The sequence below is a fragment of the Guillardia theta genome, assembly GCF_000315625.1.
Source record: "Guillardia theta CCMP2712 unplaced genomic scaffold GUITHscaffold_67, whole genome shotgun sequence".
NCBI lineage: Eukaryota > Cryptophyceae > Pyrenomonadales > Geminigeraceae > Guillardia > Guillardia theta.
Window position 1 is genome coordinate 35,070 of NW_005434607.1, and position 13,267 is coordinate 48,336.

General features: G+C 51.0%; 6 protein-coding genes across 6 annotated transcripts; 3 read left to right on the forward strand and 3 right to left on the reverse strand.

Annotated features, from left to right (window-relative positions):
• Window positions 1-50: 50 nt before the first annotated feature.
• On the reverse strand, window positions 51-1,727 carry GUITHDRAFT_113430 (hypothetical protein; the record flags this gene model as incomplete). The annotated part of the gene is made up of 14 exons (XM_005827323.1): window positions 51-175; window positions 244-324; window positions 368-456; window positions 503-525; window positions 581-658; window positions 703-759; window positions 863-907; window positions 970-992; window positions 1,037-1,177; window positions 1,228-1,309; window positions 1,360-1,413; window positions 1,463-1,489; window positions 1,540-1,595; window positions 1,694-1,727. The coding sequence occupies 14 exons, from the start codon at window positions 1,725-1,727 to the stop codon at window positions 51-53; spliced, it is 915 nt and encodes a 304-aa protein (XP_005827380.1).
• A 1,602-nt stretch (window positions 1,728-3,329) lies between these two features.
• On the forward strand, window positions 3,330-5,250 carry GUITHDRAFT_164658 (hypothetical protein; the record flags this gene model as incomplete). Its single annotated transcript, XM_005827324.1, has 11 exons — window positions 3,330-4,086; window positions 4,131-4,225; window positions 4,271-4,322; window positions 4,402-4,445; window positions 4,496-4,561; window positions 4,631-4,663; window positions 4,724-4,788; window positions 4,845-4,915; window positions 4,965-5,008; window positions 5,054-5,113; window positions 5,166-5,250. 11 exons carry the CDS (start codon window positions 3,330-3,332, stop codon window positions 5,196-5,198), a joined length of 1,320 nt encoding a protein of 439 aa, XP_005827381.1. The 3' UTR covers window positions 5,199-5,250.
• Window positions 5,251-5,403: 153 nt separating this feature from the next.
• GUITHDRAFT_142725 (hypothetical protein) lies at window positions 5,404-7,140 on the reverse strand (the record flags this gene model as incomplete). Its single annotated transcript, XM_005827325.1, has 8 exons — window positions 5,404-5,496; window positions 5,579-5,632; window positions 5,689-5,772; window positions 5,859-5,954; window positions 6,007-6,075; window positions 6,135-6,356; window positions 6,385-6,741; window positions 6,796-7,140. The coding sequence occupies 8 exons, from the start codon at window positions 7,138-7,140 to the stop codon at window positions 5,404-5,406; spliced, it is 1,320 nt and encodes a 439-aa protein (XP_005827382.1).
• Window positions 7,141-8,255: 1,115 nt separating this feature from the next.
• Window positions 8,256-9,177, forward strand: GUITHDRAFT_154119 (hypothetical protein). The gene has a single exon (XM_005827326.1). The coding sequence runs from the start codon at window positions 8,636-8,638 to the stop codon at window positions 9,086-9,088; it is 453 nt and encodes a 150-aa protein (XP_005827383.1). The 5' UTR covers window positions 8,256-8,635; the 3' UTR covers window positions 9,089-9,177.
• A 20-nt stretch (window positions 9,178-9,197) lies between these two features.
• On the reverse strand, window positions 9,198-10,219 carry GUITHDRAFT_142726 (hypothetical protein; the record flags this gene model as incomplete). Its single annotated transcript, XM_005827327.1, has 2 exons — window positions 9,198-9,401; window positions 9,452-10,219. The coding sequence occupies 2 exons, from the start codon at window positions 10,217-10,219 to the stop codon at window positions 9,198-9,200; spliced, it is 972 nt and encodes a 323-aa protein (XP_005827384.1).
• A 1,284-nt stretch (window positions 10,220-11,503) lies between these two features.
• Window positions 11,504-13,054, forward strand: GUITHDRAFT_75532 (hypothetical protein; the record flags this gene model as incomplete). Its single annotated transcript, XM_005827328.1, has 9 exons — window positions 11,504-11,645; window positions 11,711-11,871; window positions 11,915-12,045; window positions 12,089-12,162; window positions 12,213-12,260; window positions 12,304-12,422; window positions 12,475-12,581; window positions 12,629-12,733; window positions 12,811-13,054. The coding sequence occupies 9 exons, from the start codon at window positions 11,504-11,506 to the stop codon at window positions 13,052-13,054; spliced, it is 1,131 nt and encodes a 376-aa protein (XP_005827385.1).
• Between the last annotated feature and the right edge of the window lie 213 nt (window positions 13,055-13,267).

Sequence of the window (13,267 nt, forward strand, 5' to 3'; positions counted from 1 at the left end):
CCCCTTGCTCCGCTCCCCCCTCTCAGTCTCTTTGCTCCGCCTCCCCCCTCTCAGTCTCTTTGCTCCGCCTCCCCCCTCTCAGTCTCTTTGCTCCGCCTCCCCCCTCCTTGTACCAGGCTTGGTCGTCCAGGCATGCCCGGGTTGCCGGGCATGGGGCCCATACCTTGAAGGACTCCTACACGCGGTGATGAGCACGAGACCTTGAAGGAGAAGGGAGGAGGCGAGGCAGGGCAGGGGACTGACCAGGGAATCCTGAAGTCATGGGGAGCAGCGGCTGACCCTGCGGCATCTGCTGGTTTTGGTTCATCCCGCCCATGTCTTGACCTGCAGCTGCTCATGGGGTGCGACCAGCAGGCAGTCGAGGCACCTGAGGCTCCAGGGCCGCTCTCAGAGGGTCGCATGAAGCACACGATGCAGTGCGCCTTGTTGTTCTTCCACAGGCAGTTCATCTCAACGCTGGAGGAAAGAAATCAGCGTTGCAGACTGGAGCAATAGACTTCACTTGAAGCTGGCGGTTGTTCCGTCCTGTGGCATCAAACCTTGTCAGGGAAGGAAGATTGAGGCAAGCAAGAAATGAAACCTGTCTCACGCAGTTCTGCGTCAGGGGAATATGGTTAAGCTCTCCAGAGAGAAGTTGCGAGACTGCCTTGAGGGTGTTCTGGGAGGAGATCAGCTGCCTTCTCAACGGCGGGCAGAAATCACCTGCATGTCTTGCGGGCTGACGAGAGAGAAGAAAGTTCGGCCGATCAGCTTGTATCGCTGACAACAATCATGAATCAACATAAACACACATGGTGGTGGTGGTGTGGGGCAACATCAACGAACAGAAACACATGGAGGTGATGGTTGGGGGGAGGGCAACCTGATCTGCTCCATAGCCAAGCATGGCAGCGAAGGCTGGATTGACCTGCGTGAACAAGCAAGAGTTTTTAGCGGCAGGAGAGAGGAAGACGAGTGGGGGAAGTGAACCTCTTGTATCGTTCCGTCGGCACCTGCGACACTTGAGAAGCAACGCCTTCTCTTCAGTTCTCATCACACCTGCATACGCTATGCCCATCGAAGCCATGAGAAATCCTGACATGTACGCCTGCACTTGAGCCATGAGACAACTTCAAGTCTATGTCGTTCGATTCCTGCTCTATGTCGTTCGCAGAAACTCCCAGCGCTCCTTCTGCTCCTGTTGCAAAGAGGTGAGGACAAGAGCTGGCCGCAGCTAAAAAGCTTTACCTCCATTGGTGCCATTGCCAGAGCTTTGAGTCTGTACATTTGACGCGTTCTTGGATAGAAAGTCGATGGCACATTGAAGGACCTGGAACCACAGTCAACCTTCGCCCGCGTCCTTCAAGTGTTCATCGTCACAGTGTTCATCGTCAATGCTGCCGAGTTCGTCGAGTCGAGGTTGGGAAGCAAATCCTGGCCCATCCTCATCATGCAAAGTCGCCTTGGGGCTGGCCAAAGGAACCTGAAGGTCGGCTAACAATTCTTTTGTCTGGAGAGCATACGTCAATGGCATGCTCGCACTGCAGCATGAGAACCCACCTTCTCTCTTCTTTTCTGCTCCACCACCTTGTGCTTCTCCTTGCGGTATTGCTCCTCTGCGCCAGGGTCAGACATCAGGCCACAACGTCGATCCAAAGAGTTCCTCCGGTCGAGTTTCTTGGGCGTTTGGATCCAGGTTCTTCGTCGCTGTCACCTTCGCTATTGCTCTTCAAGTCGTCCTGCAGCATACAGGTTACCGCATGCGCTCCTGGAGTCCTTTTACTTGTTGGCTGGCATGTTGTCCGCCCATCCCGGGTGGGAAGTTTTCCATCTGGCGAGCAAGACTCAGAAACATGTAGGTGCTCACTATGCAGCTTCTCTGTTCCACATGTCCCTCCTTCATCTCCTTTCGTTGCGATGCCATTAGCACTTCTACCCTTCCTTGCATCAACCGCCCCCAACCTCCCTCCCCCATGGCCCCAACCTCCCTCCGCCATGGTTCAATTCGTTTCGGTCGACTCTTCTCTCCTCTCCTCTATCTCCTCTCCCTCTTCTCCGTCCCTCCCCCCGTAACCTGTTTGCTGTTCTCCTCTCCTCTCCTTCTCTCTTTGTGTTTGTGCGCATTTCCGTACGACTTTCTTCGTGTTTTTTTCTTCTTTTTTCCTTTTTTCTTCTGTTATTCTTCCCAGCGGGGACGGGCTGGGGTGTGCCAACCCCTAGCTAGGGCAGGGGTGGTAGGTGAGACGGGGGGTAGGGAACAGAAGTCAGAACATCAGAAGGGGGTACTCTGACTTTGGGTGTTGGATAATATATGGGTAGGGGTACATACCCCATCCCCTCTTAAACACCAAAAAAGGTTATGCAGGGTGGTACTACCCCTACCCACCATTCCAAGGACCTGCATGAAACGGTCACGGGCCGACTTATAAGAAAAAATATAACATTATAAAAAAACCATCAAAACTCAATGAAAAACAATATATAAATGGGATAGATAGTAAATACAAAAATCAATTATTGAACTCTCGTACAATTGCAGCTGCCTAAAACATTAAGCTAAACTTTGTTTTATAAACTACGCCCGGGCCCGGGGCCCGGGACCGCCTGTCACTGAAGCCTGAGTCCACTGCGGCCCAGTGACTGCCGCGCCGGCCGAGTCAAGCCGCTCCGACTCCTCATCGGGAGTCGGTGACAGCCGCGCCGGCAGTGGCCGCGCACTGTCGGGTCGCGCCACCGCCGGGCCGGGCCCACGATGAGATGGCCCCGCCGCCCGGCGCGGCGAGCTCATGGCCGTGAGGGCCCGGGGCCGGACCGCCCGCTGATCCCGGGCCGTGAGCCGCCCGGCGCGCCGGTCCGTCTGCTCTCGGAAAACTTGGGGAAGAGACCCCCACCACCCAGAATTTTCACTGCTACACTTGACCACCCCAGAATTTGTAATTAAGAAAAGGTATTTCGGGGTACCTGTTTGACTACCCCACCCGTCAAAATCGATGATATGCGAACAAAGTTTTAATATTTTTTAGATTATATCACGGTACTACATTTACAAAACAATTAAAAACTAATACTGTCCCTTTGGTACAAAACATTCATTTTAGGGTGATATTAAAATCAGTAGGGACTCACCCCTACCCAGGTTTTCCCTCCTTGTTCCTCCATTGCTCCCCTCCCCGCTCGCTCCGTGAGCTCCTTCCCACCACCACCACCACCACCACCACCACCACCACCTCCTCCTCCTCCTCCTCCTCCTCCTCCTCCTCCTCCTCCTCCTCCTCATACTTCTACTTGACCTCATTCTCCAAGGAAACCTGATCTAAGGGTGCGCGTTGTTGCCTCTTCAAGCGAGCACAATGAGCTTTTCAAAGTTCTATGTGATTGTTCTCACTGCCTTCCTTTTCCTTTCCTCGCTTTCGGATGCTGCTTGCCCCAAGACCTGCAACTGCGCACCAATTCCTCAGCAGAATTTCCCTGGGGAGTGCTGTAAACCCGGAAGTTTGCAGTACAACGACACTGATGTACCAAGTTTCTGCACAGACAAACCTTTTGAAAGTGGTTACACCATGAAGATCGATGAGAAGGTTCCGGTTCAGATCAATCTCGTGGATTATTGCACGGACCAAATAATCTTCAGCTCCTTCGTTGCTCCTCAGGTTGACCGTTTCAGTGTGGCCAACTTCCCCTGCTCGTTCCAACCTGCATCGTGCTCTGAAGTTCCGACTGCAGATCAGGCCTCGTGCCAGGCTGGTGAGAAAGTCTGGACCGATACCTTGGGCTGCACGTCCCTTGATGTGCAGAAGCTGCTGAATTCTCGAATCTGCAACAGCACCAACTACCCAGGAAAGACGGGAGATTACGTCTGGGTAGATGCAAACCCTGGGGATCGTGTAATCCTGCCCACTGTCGGGTACTGCAACTGCAACTGGAAGAAGCGTTTCAGCGAGCTCAATGGAACGGGCTTGACGAATGTGACGAAGGGAGTTCCGAACGGCTACATCAAGGAGGGTATGAGCACGTTCTATGTTCAAGTGATGATAGGAGGGAGAAGCACATCTGCCAACGACGATCCCACCTGTCAGTGTGCAAGCCCCTGGGATGTCTCACCTGAATGTGAGATTGAAACATCACATGACACCTCTCATGCTTGTCATCAGGTATGTGCGCCCTTGGAACAAGAAAAGTTCCATACATTTACAACTATTCGTACCTGCCCTCCCTCACCGCCCTTATCTCCATCCAGAACGGCCAAGTATGCAATTACTCTCTTCATGAATTCAACTCAAAATCCTGTCAGCTCATATACCAGAACACGTATGTGCGATACAACTTCGAGGAGCGGGGAATAGGTGAACAATGCTCTCATCAAGAAAAAATGGCAGAGGCTAGCGACTGGTCAAGTCTGACAGAGCGTCTTCTTCTGTATAGGTTGTGTTGGCTGTTCCGTCGACTACTGCTGGGGAGTTCCGATGGTCCGTGCAGATTTGATTCCCTTTGTACATGGCAGCTGAACGAGCTGCAGGCTGGTGTTGACAGCACAGTCAGTGTTGAAGATCCTACGCAAGAGCCTCCCACCCTCAACTTCCTGGTGCTGCTGTCTCCCAACCCCTCCCCTCGCTGTGTTTGCTTCGCGTGCTGATCGTGATGAATATGGCAGTGGAGAAGGATGGGATTCGACCTCACACTCTCGGTGAGGACCTTTCTCGTTATGACATGAGGGTCTGACTTACTGCCGCGAATCGTCGTAAAGTCGTCCAAACAGTGTGCTATACGGAGGCTCCCTGACCCTAACAATGCAAATGCAGCCTACTGCCGGTAGATAGATGTTGTACTGCAAGTTAGGATGTGGATTGAACGAGCGCCATCGTCAGGTATCCAACTGCTGGTACAGAAGTCGACGTCTGCTCATTGAAAATCTACATCGCCTGGATCGGGACTGACGGTTTTGAGATCGCCCTTTAGTGTTGAAGATCTGAATTTTGTTTTTGCAGGATACGGGCAGCCATGTCAGAGTAGCAATGAAATGTTTTCAAAGGTAGTTCAACACATGAGAATTCCTCCAACTGACTTGCTCGTGAAGTTCACCCAAATGGGAGTCTCCAACATCGCGGCACAGATGTACACTGGCGCCTCAAGTCTGGTGAGAAGCCGAAGCTCAAGACTTGTGAGGGTGTTGAATGTTTGGTGGGCAGGCGACAAAAGTGGATCGGAGGGTCACTGGTTAATTGTCAAACAATATTTCGCAAAATCTGTTCGCTATAAAAGAGATGTAAAGCTCTTCGTGTACGTTTAGTCCCGCAAGGGCAAACTATCGAACACATTGCCATAAAGCGGGAGCTTGTGTTCCTGAAACAACATCTTACTTGGCTCTGGCTGGGAGTTAGGATGTTGAATCCGTGGCTGCTCAAAGATCGTTATCATCATCCAATCTTAAAAGTCTTCACGTACTGGGAATTGAGCGTGACCAACGTTGGTTGACAGCCATTTCTTTTTGCTCTTCAACTTGTATATCCGGTCGGTGAACTGAGCAGAATTAAGCATGTGAATTGATAAGTATATACGTTGCACTTACGTTTCGCCAGGCAACATCATCTGTGGACTTTACCTGGCTCTTTGCAGCTTCGACAATATCAAACTCGATATACTGTAAAATATCTTCCTGTCAATTTTTGTTAAACCCAGCTGTTAATGCGCAATCAGCAAGAGTTTCTTTACCCTGCACGGCAAATTTCGCATCATGTTGAGATCAGAAACTATCGTCCTGAATATGGAGAGGAATTCACGCTTCAAGCAGCTCCTCTTTTCAAAACGTCATACTCCAAAACCATAGTACAAAGATGACCGACCGAGCAATTGCTAGTGACACCATCTATCATTCGCCTCACAACTCCATTGAAGTTGAGGTCTCCGATCTGCAGAGCCTGCAACTTTTCTCGCTCCGCTTTCTGAAGAAATTCATTTAGCTCTTCCAAGTACTTGTCCTGATCAAGAGGCAATCAAAAATATGTCGCTATGGGAGATTGACCATGATACTTGGAGATTCTTGCTGGTCTGTGCCTGGATAGCTTTCCTAACTCGATTCTCCACAGTTTGACTCTTGATCTGCACACCTCTTAACAGACAACACACGACACGCCATGGTGTTGAATATCTGTACTTACCTTCAAGGCATCCGCAAATGTCTGAAACATCAATGTAATGTTCTGTGCAGCTCCGGTCAGCGTTGTGGCGCTGCAATACTGAAAGGGCCAACTCACGCATTGATGCTGTTCCGCAACTCGGATGAGCTTGACCAGCTCTTCGATGTAATTTTTGGTCGAGTACTTCTCCTTCCTCTCGAGAAGATCGTCTATCTGCTTCTTGACCTTCCGCTTCAAGTCAGCCTGCAGCCAATCATAGCTCACATTTCACCTCCTCAACTTCCATTGGATTCTTGTCTCCCATTTTGAACCACGTCTTCCTCCGCTGCTTTTTGGGAGCTCCAGAGTCCCTCTCTGTACCATCCTCTTCCATCTCCTCGTCCTCGTCCTCGTCCTCGTCCTCGTCCTCGTCCTCCTCTTCCTCCTTCTCTACATCGCTAGCTCCATCAAGCGATCTCTGTGTGTCAACATGAAATCCCAGATTTGAATCATGGGTCCTCTTTGATTCATGTTTAGCTTTTGCTCGCTTTTTGAATTTTTCAACCAACTCGGAATCATCAATCAGAGGGTCATCAAGTTCATAATCTTGTGAATCGTTGTCTGTGCCAGAATCTTCAGCACTTTCATCCTGTTCAAGGAAATCGTCAAGATGTCGTAAAAGCTTGCAAAATAGTATTCTTACATCCACGTCCTTGGGATTACTGGTCATAGATGACCATTTGGCAATGATCTTGTCATAAATTCCACCTCCAAACCGTGGAGATTCGCTTGAAGGATCCTGCTTCTGGAGTTCATTGCTGGCAGCATCAAGGGATGTCACTGCGCCGTTCGTCTCCCTTGCTCTCCTGCTCCTCTTGACAAGCTCCCAAAAGTTGATCTCGCCATTCGGAAAGTCCTCCAGATCAATCTCTATGGAGCCAGTTTTAGGCTCTCTAATTTTCCTCTTGGACGGCAAAATTTCTTCTTCAATGATGTCATGTTGTGCGTTCGCATCGGCGTTGAGACTCATGCTCATGCTCATGCTCATTCTTCACAATCAAGATGATTAGCTCATGCAAGAAATTCACTTCACACCTGTACAACCATTCAGATCCCCCAGGATTATTCTGGCAACTGCCTGGCCGGTTCTTCTTCCATCCTCCCTCCCCTCTATCTCGTCCGGCGGTTTCCCTTCCTCTCTCCCTCTCTGCTCTCCCCCCCATCCTTACCCCCGCTCTCCTCGCTCCACCTCCCTCCCAGCCTCCCTCCCTTCCTCCCCTCCCTTCCCAGCTTCCTTTCCCTTCCCCACAGTTCCCTCCTCTCCCTGCTAGGCTCTCCTATCCTTTTGGCGCCAAATCTTATGAATTGGTGGTTCGTGGATCCAAATAATTTTGCATCTATCAGTACATTTGAAAATTTTCAACCTAATTTTGACCCACGAACCACCAATTCATAAAAGTGCAGTCGGGCCGGCTCAGCGGCCGGCCAGTCACCTGCCCGGCCCAGAGTCCGGAGCGAGTTTCACTCAAATTTAAGCTGTGTTGCATTGAGTAATATATTTACTCAAAGTTAAGTGAAACTTCAGTACGAGGACAGTTAGGAGAGTTTACTCAACACTGATGGTCTGTCTCGTACTGATTTTTTAACTTAAATTTGAGTAAAAAAAAAATTTGAGTAAAACAGACTTGTGCCTGAAGGCTGAAACGACTGTTTTAGCGCGACAAGGCCCCGGCCCCGGACTCCGGGATGGCTAAAAGTACCGTGCGGGTACCATGCCACCCTGGCAGCGGCACCGAAGACCGTGACAAGCAGGGGTTCATATCCCAAAGAAAGAGGGTAAAAGGGAGGGGTTGAATGAGAAAAGAGGCTAAATACAGAAGGGGGTACGGTACTTTTAGACCCCCTAAATTGACGTTGAGACAGGCGGACCCTGATTTGACCCTGATTTGACTACCATTTGACCGTCGATATCCCTGGTCTCGTGACTTTTCCTCGAACATTCCATCAGTTTGACCAACCGTTTGACCACTCATCAAATGTCATTAACAAAAATATCTGGTAGTGCTGACATTTTTGACTACCATTTGACCCAGCGATTTGACCATTATTTGACCGTGGTCAAATATCTATCCTATGATAGAGGGGTGGGAGACAATACCTTCCCTCGCGCCCTCCCTGCTGCATTAAAACAGCGGACATTGTTCCTTCGCTCACTTCAGCCGCTGCGACTGTCTCTTGCCACCAACCTTGTTCTAGCTCTCTAAATAGACCGACATCTCGGGTCTCTGAGCACTTCTCTCTATTCGATCCTTGCTTTTCCTCTTTCCTGGAAAACTGTTCCAACGGCTTTGTTCTGGTTAGGACAACCAGCGTTCTACCTCTATTTCCGAGTACCAGCAAAACTTCGGGGTTTCGATTCTTCTGAATTCTCTGTAACAGAGCAGTTCAAATTGGCCTTGTGATTGATTCTGCTTGTCAACGTTTGGTTCCGCAGAGACTGATCCTGTTGAGTTTGTCCTCCAACGGCTGTAACAAGGTTCAGTATGTCGAAGACGTGCTCTACCATCTCCGCTCTCAGGACCTCTTGCATCTCATCGGTCAAAGGAAAGACTCATGCTTTCTCTTCAACGGCAAAAGAGTCTGTCCTCAGGTCCGTGCACACTGGGAGGAAGAACCCACTCAACTCGCATCACTACACGGACGGCCGAGTCAGAAACAGAGCCGTGTCACATGGGTCTGACTTCATCACCGGAGGCAAGCACGCTCAGCAATCCTCCTTTCACAATATGAAGAGACTCGATGTGAACTTGATCAACAATGGAGCCTCCAAGAGTCACGACTCCCTTGGTAGTCCTGGCAAGCCCAAAGCGATTCACGAACAATCCGTTCCTCAGCACGCTAACAAGGCTTCCAAGCCATGGAATGCTACTTTTCTTGAGTTTATCTCTTCTCTCGAAGAAGGCAGAGCTGCTCGACCTGACAACTCAAACTTCTAGCTTCTCTCTCTAGGTGCCGTGCGTGTTTAGAGCAAGACTGTACTTCTGTGTTGTATTCTGTGCTGTATATAAACAAAGAAGCGATTGAACAACTCAGTTATCTGCATTGCTACTGCTTTCCATCGACTTGAGTCTTCTTTGCTTCCTCAACCTCGGCGATCATGGTGTCAATCATGAGGAAGAAGTCCTCCTGCGTATTGGTCTCTTTGGTGAAAGGAAACCTGTACTCTCCCCAGCGATCATCAGTTCCGTCCTGCAGCCCGAAGAGACTGAATCCGGTCCTGTCAGCCGCATACATGAACGCGATCTCAACCTGGCAACGTGCGTTACACAATGATGGGGAAACAAATACGGAGTACTCACGGGCACCCCTAAGAAATCTCTGCAGAACTGTGGAAGGTAGTCGAAGTACTTGGTGTTGCCGATGTGGAGGATCTCATGCTGACAAGCGCTGAGAGGGTCCACGTAGGCTGCGGAAAAGTCGCGCATCGCGATGTTTTCTCTCTTGTTGAAGATGTCGATGAAGAGCACGCCATGTGTCTCCAGGCACATGAGATGGCCATCATCTTCCTTGAACCCAAGATCTTTCAAGTGATCGTCGCGCCCGATGCCTTGGTACAGCACGAGGTCACCCACGAGCCTCACCGTTGGCGGAAGAAGTTCGAGATGCTTGAACACCGGAGTGAGCCGTGGAGGATCGATGTGTCCCGTGGCGACGGAAGCAGAAGCAATCTTGGAGATATTCTCCCAGTGCTTCATATGACTTGTCTTGTTCTTCTCGAGGAACATGATCAAGCTCCTCGAGGCATTGTCCCACTTCCCCATCACTGGCGAGTTGGGATCCGAGAAGATGCTAGAACCATCGTTCTTATCATCCGGCAATCTTTGGTAACTTTGCACCTGAAACCTCTTGTTGGCAAACAAGAGGTTTTTTGCGCGCTCTGGATATATCAGATGCCCCTCTGCCTGCTTCGGCTCGATCGGCTTGTCACCATCGACATCGATGATCTTGGCGCTGCTCGAGAAGAGCTTGTCACTCACTGCACCCCAGCGACTACTGAGAGTCAGGTGTCCACTCGTGAGGCGGGGTCTGACTGATCTCCAAGAGTTCAGCAAGAGGTTCGGGAGCATCTGGTCGAGCTGTTGGGAACCCAGGTCAGTAATCACAATCAGATTGTTGCAATGAGTGTGGATGAAGAAGAAGGAAGTGAGTGTCAAGTTCCAACATGAACTCTTCCTGATCTCCTCCTTCTCCTACACTTTCCCCTACTCCTGGGTTTTCACTCTCCTTTCAAATCCGCGTTCATGATTTTCACTATCATCTCCATCATGCCCCCTATGACAACTCAACTCTCCTTTCCTCCCTATGACAACTCAACTCTCCTTTCCTCCCTATGACAACTCAACTCTCCTTTCCTCCCTATGACAACTCAACTCTTCTTTCCTCCCTATGACAACTCAACTCTTCTTTCCTCCCTATGACAACTCAACTCTCCATTCCTGCTCATATTTTATTGTGATCTTTCTCCTCCTTGTCTTCCATGTCCTTATGATTGTTCTTGTGCCTGTGCTTGCCCCCTTCATCCTCCTTGCATTCCGTTCCTGCTGTGGTCCAAAGCTCATCTGGTCTTTTTTTCTGCGAGATTCTTTTTTTCTTTTACAGAATGATTTCTAGCAATGCAGCCGCTCTCCCAGTAACAGGAATGGGAGTGAAGTAGAGCAGGAGAGGACGCGGAGCAGGGAGAAAGGAGCACAAGAACGAGCAGAGTCATGATGAGGCGAGCGGACAGGAAGAGTTCTAGAAGAGGAAGGAGGGAGAGGGAGGGAGGGAAGAGCCGGTAGATAATGGAGGCCCCCGGAGGTTGAGAACTCAGGGGGGGTCTAGGGGCTGGAGGAGAGGGGCTGAGGTCAAGGAGGAAAGATACGAGAAATATGATCTGACGAATGCTCCAGGTCCTACAGGGATAGGTTCAGATGTGCAGCGTCGTCAGCCATAGTTGGGTGCGGGGAAGGAGAAGGGACTTGGTACCCCGCATCTCGATGATCTCTATCTTCCTCATCAACTCAGCGCGCATCAACGCTTCCATGCACACAGCGCATGCTCCCTCGAAGGTCTGCAGGTCGATGGGATGGGTGGGCAGCGGCTTCTTCTCGTACAGGCAGATTACTTTGAGGGGGGGCAACGACAGTGCAGACAAGAACAGCAAGGCATCCAACTGCCCGTACTGCAACAAAGTTCATTCATTGCGGGACAGCTGCAGGGCACAGCGGGTAGCGCAGACAAGAGCTTCGCAGGGTAGGAGGACGATGGATGGCTGGGCGCTTCTGTCGGTCATGCGGGAGGCTAAGGTAGGAACGCCCAAGGGGGTGTCGGAGTATGGCTGGGGATCTGCTTCCTACAATGCGGAGCCGTCGATGGAGGGGTGGAAGGGAGACTTTGTCGTGCTGGGAATCGAGACTAGCTGTGATGATACGGCAGCTGCAGTCGTTGAGAGCAGCGGGAGGATACTGGGAGAGTCAAAGAGGACTCAAGATCAGATCCATGCTGCATGGGGAGGTGAATGTCTGCTTGTCTCCTGCCAGAGTTCCCTCGGCTGATCTTGCTGTCGCGCATGTTGACAGGTGTGGTGCCTGGCTTAGCGCGCGATGCCCATGCCAGCGCGATCGAGGAAGTCGTGAAGGAGGCACTGGAGAAGGCGAACGTCACCGAAGATCAGCTGGACGCTGTGGCCGTCACGATGGGGCCAGGCCTTGAGATCTGCCTGAGAGTTGGTTTCCACCAGGTCTGCTCTCATTCCTGTGCTGTGAGGACTGACGACTAGGCAGGCCCGTGACATCGCCCTCAATTTCTCCAAGACCTTCGTGTCCATCCACCACTTGGAGGCGCACGTGCTCATGGTGCGGCAAGCGGACCAGAACGTCAAGTTTCCATTCCTCGTGCTCCTCGTGTCTGGAGGGTGATGCTGTGTGCTGCACCTGATCCTCTTGACATGCGCGAAGGCATTGTCAGATCCTGGTGGCCCGAGGGGTCGGGGACTACTTGATGCTGGGCGGGACTCTCGACGACTCTCTAGGTCAGTCTTGACGAGGTTTGACAAGCGATCGATGATGGTGTGCATGGCAGGAGAGGCGTATGACAAGTCGGCAAGAATGCTCGGACTCGACGTGGGAGGTGAGTTGAGAAATAACAAGTCATAGACTGAAAGGAGGGGCAGGAGGCGGCGGCGCTGCCTTGGAGGCTCTTGCAGAGAAAGGAAACCCAAAGGCTATCAAGTTTGGAGTGCCGATGGCAAAGAGGAAGGATTGCCACTTTTCTTTTGCTGGGCTCAAGACGGTCTTGCTCGGCCAGTCTTGGTGTCATCATCATGACAAACACGTTGACACAGGCTGTGCGGCTAGCGATACAAAATGCAGGAGGAGACCTCACCAATCCTCTTAATGACGCACAAGCTGCTGCTGATATTGCTGCCTCGTTCCAACATGTCGCGATTAGGTATTGCCCTTGCTCGGCCCGTTTCAATTCATGGAGTGGCTTGGCAGGCATTTGGAGGATAGGATCGAGAGAGCCATGAAGCTCTGCAAGGAAGAGATGGGCATGAGCGACCTGAAGCACTTGGTGGTGTGCGGAGGGGTCGCAGCCAACAAGTGACATGCTTTTCTGATGCCACTGCACATAAGTGACTGTCCTCACTAGGTGCGTCCGATCGAGAATCTCCGACAAGGCTCAGAGTTACAACATCACTGCAGTGTTCCCCCCAGCTCGGCTCTGCACAGGCCTGTCGCTTCCATGAATGGCTTGTGCCGCTGAACCCGTCTACAGACAACGGAGTGATGGTAGCGTGGGCTGCTGTAGAGAGGCTAAGGCTCGGAGTCTGTGAAGATCCTACCGAACTTGAGGTGAAGCACGTTGTGCTCTCCTGCGCACACGTTGATGTTCATCACAGGTTAGGGCCCGTTGGCCTCTAGGAGTCTCTCAAGTCTTGTCCCAAGAGAAAGCAAGGAGCGCAGCACACACTAAGTTGCCTCACACATCGTCCCCGCCAGCATAACTGAGAAGGATGAATCACTATCCTTTTCAAGCTTTTTGTGGCTTTCGAGAAGATCTGGAAGAGATGGCTGCTCTTGTTCTATGAATTGCACAATGGTTCAATCTGCAATGAGAGAAATTTACAGCATACA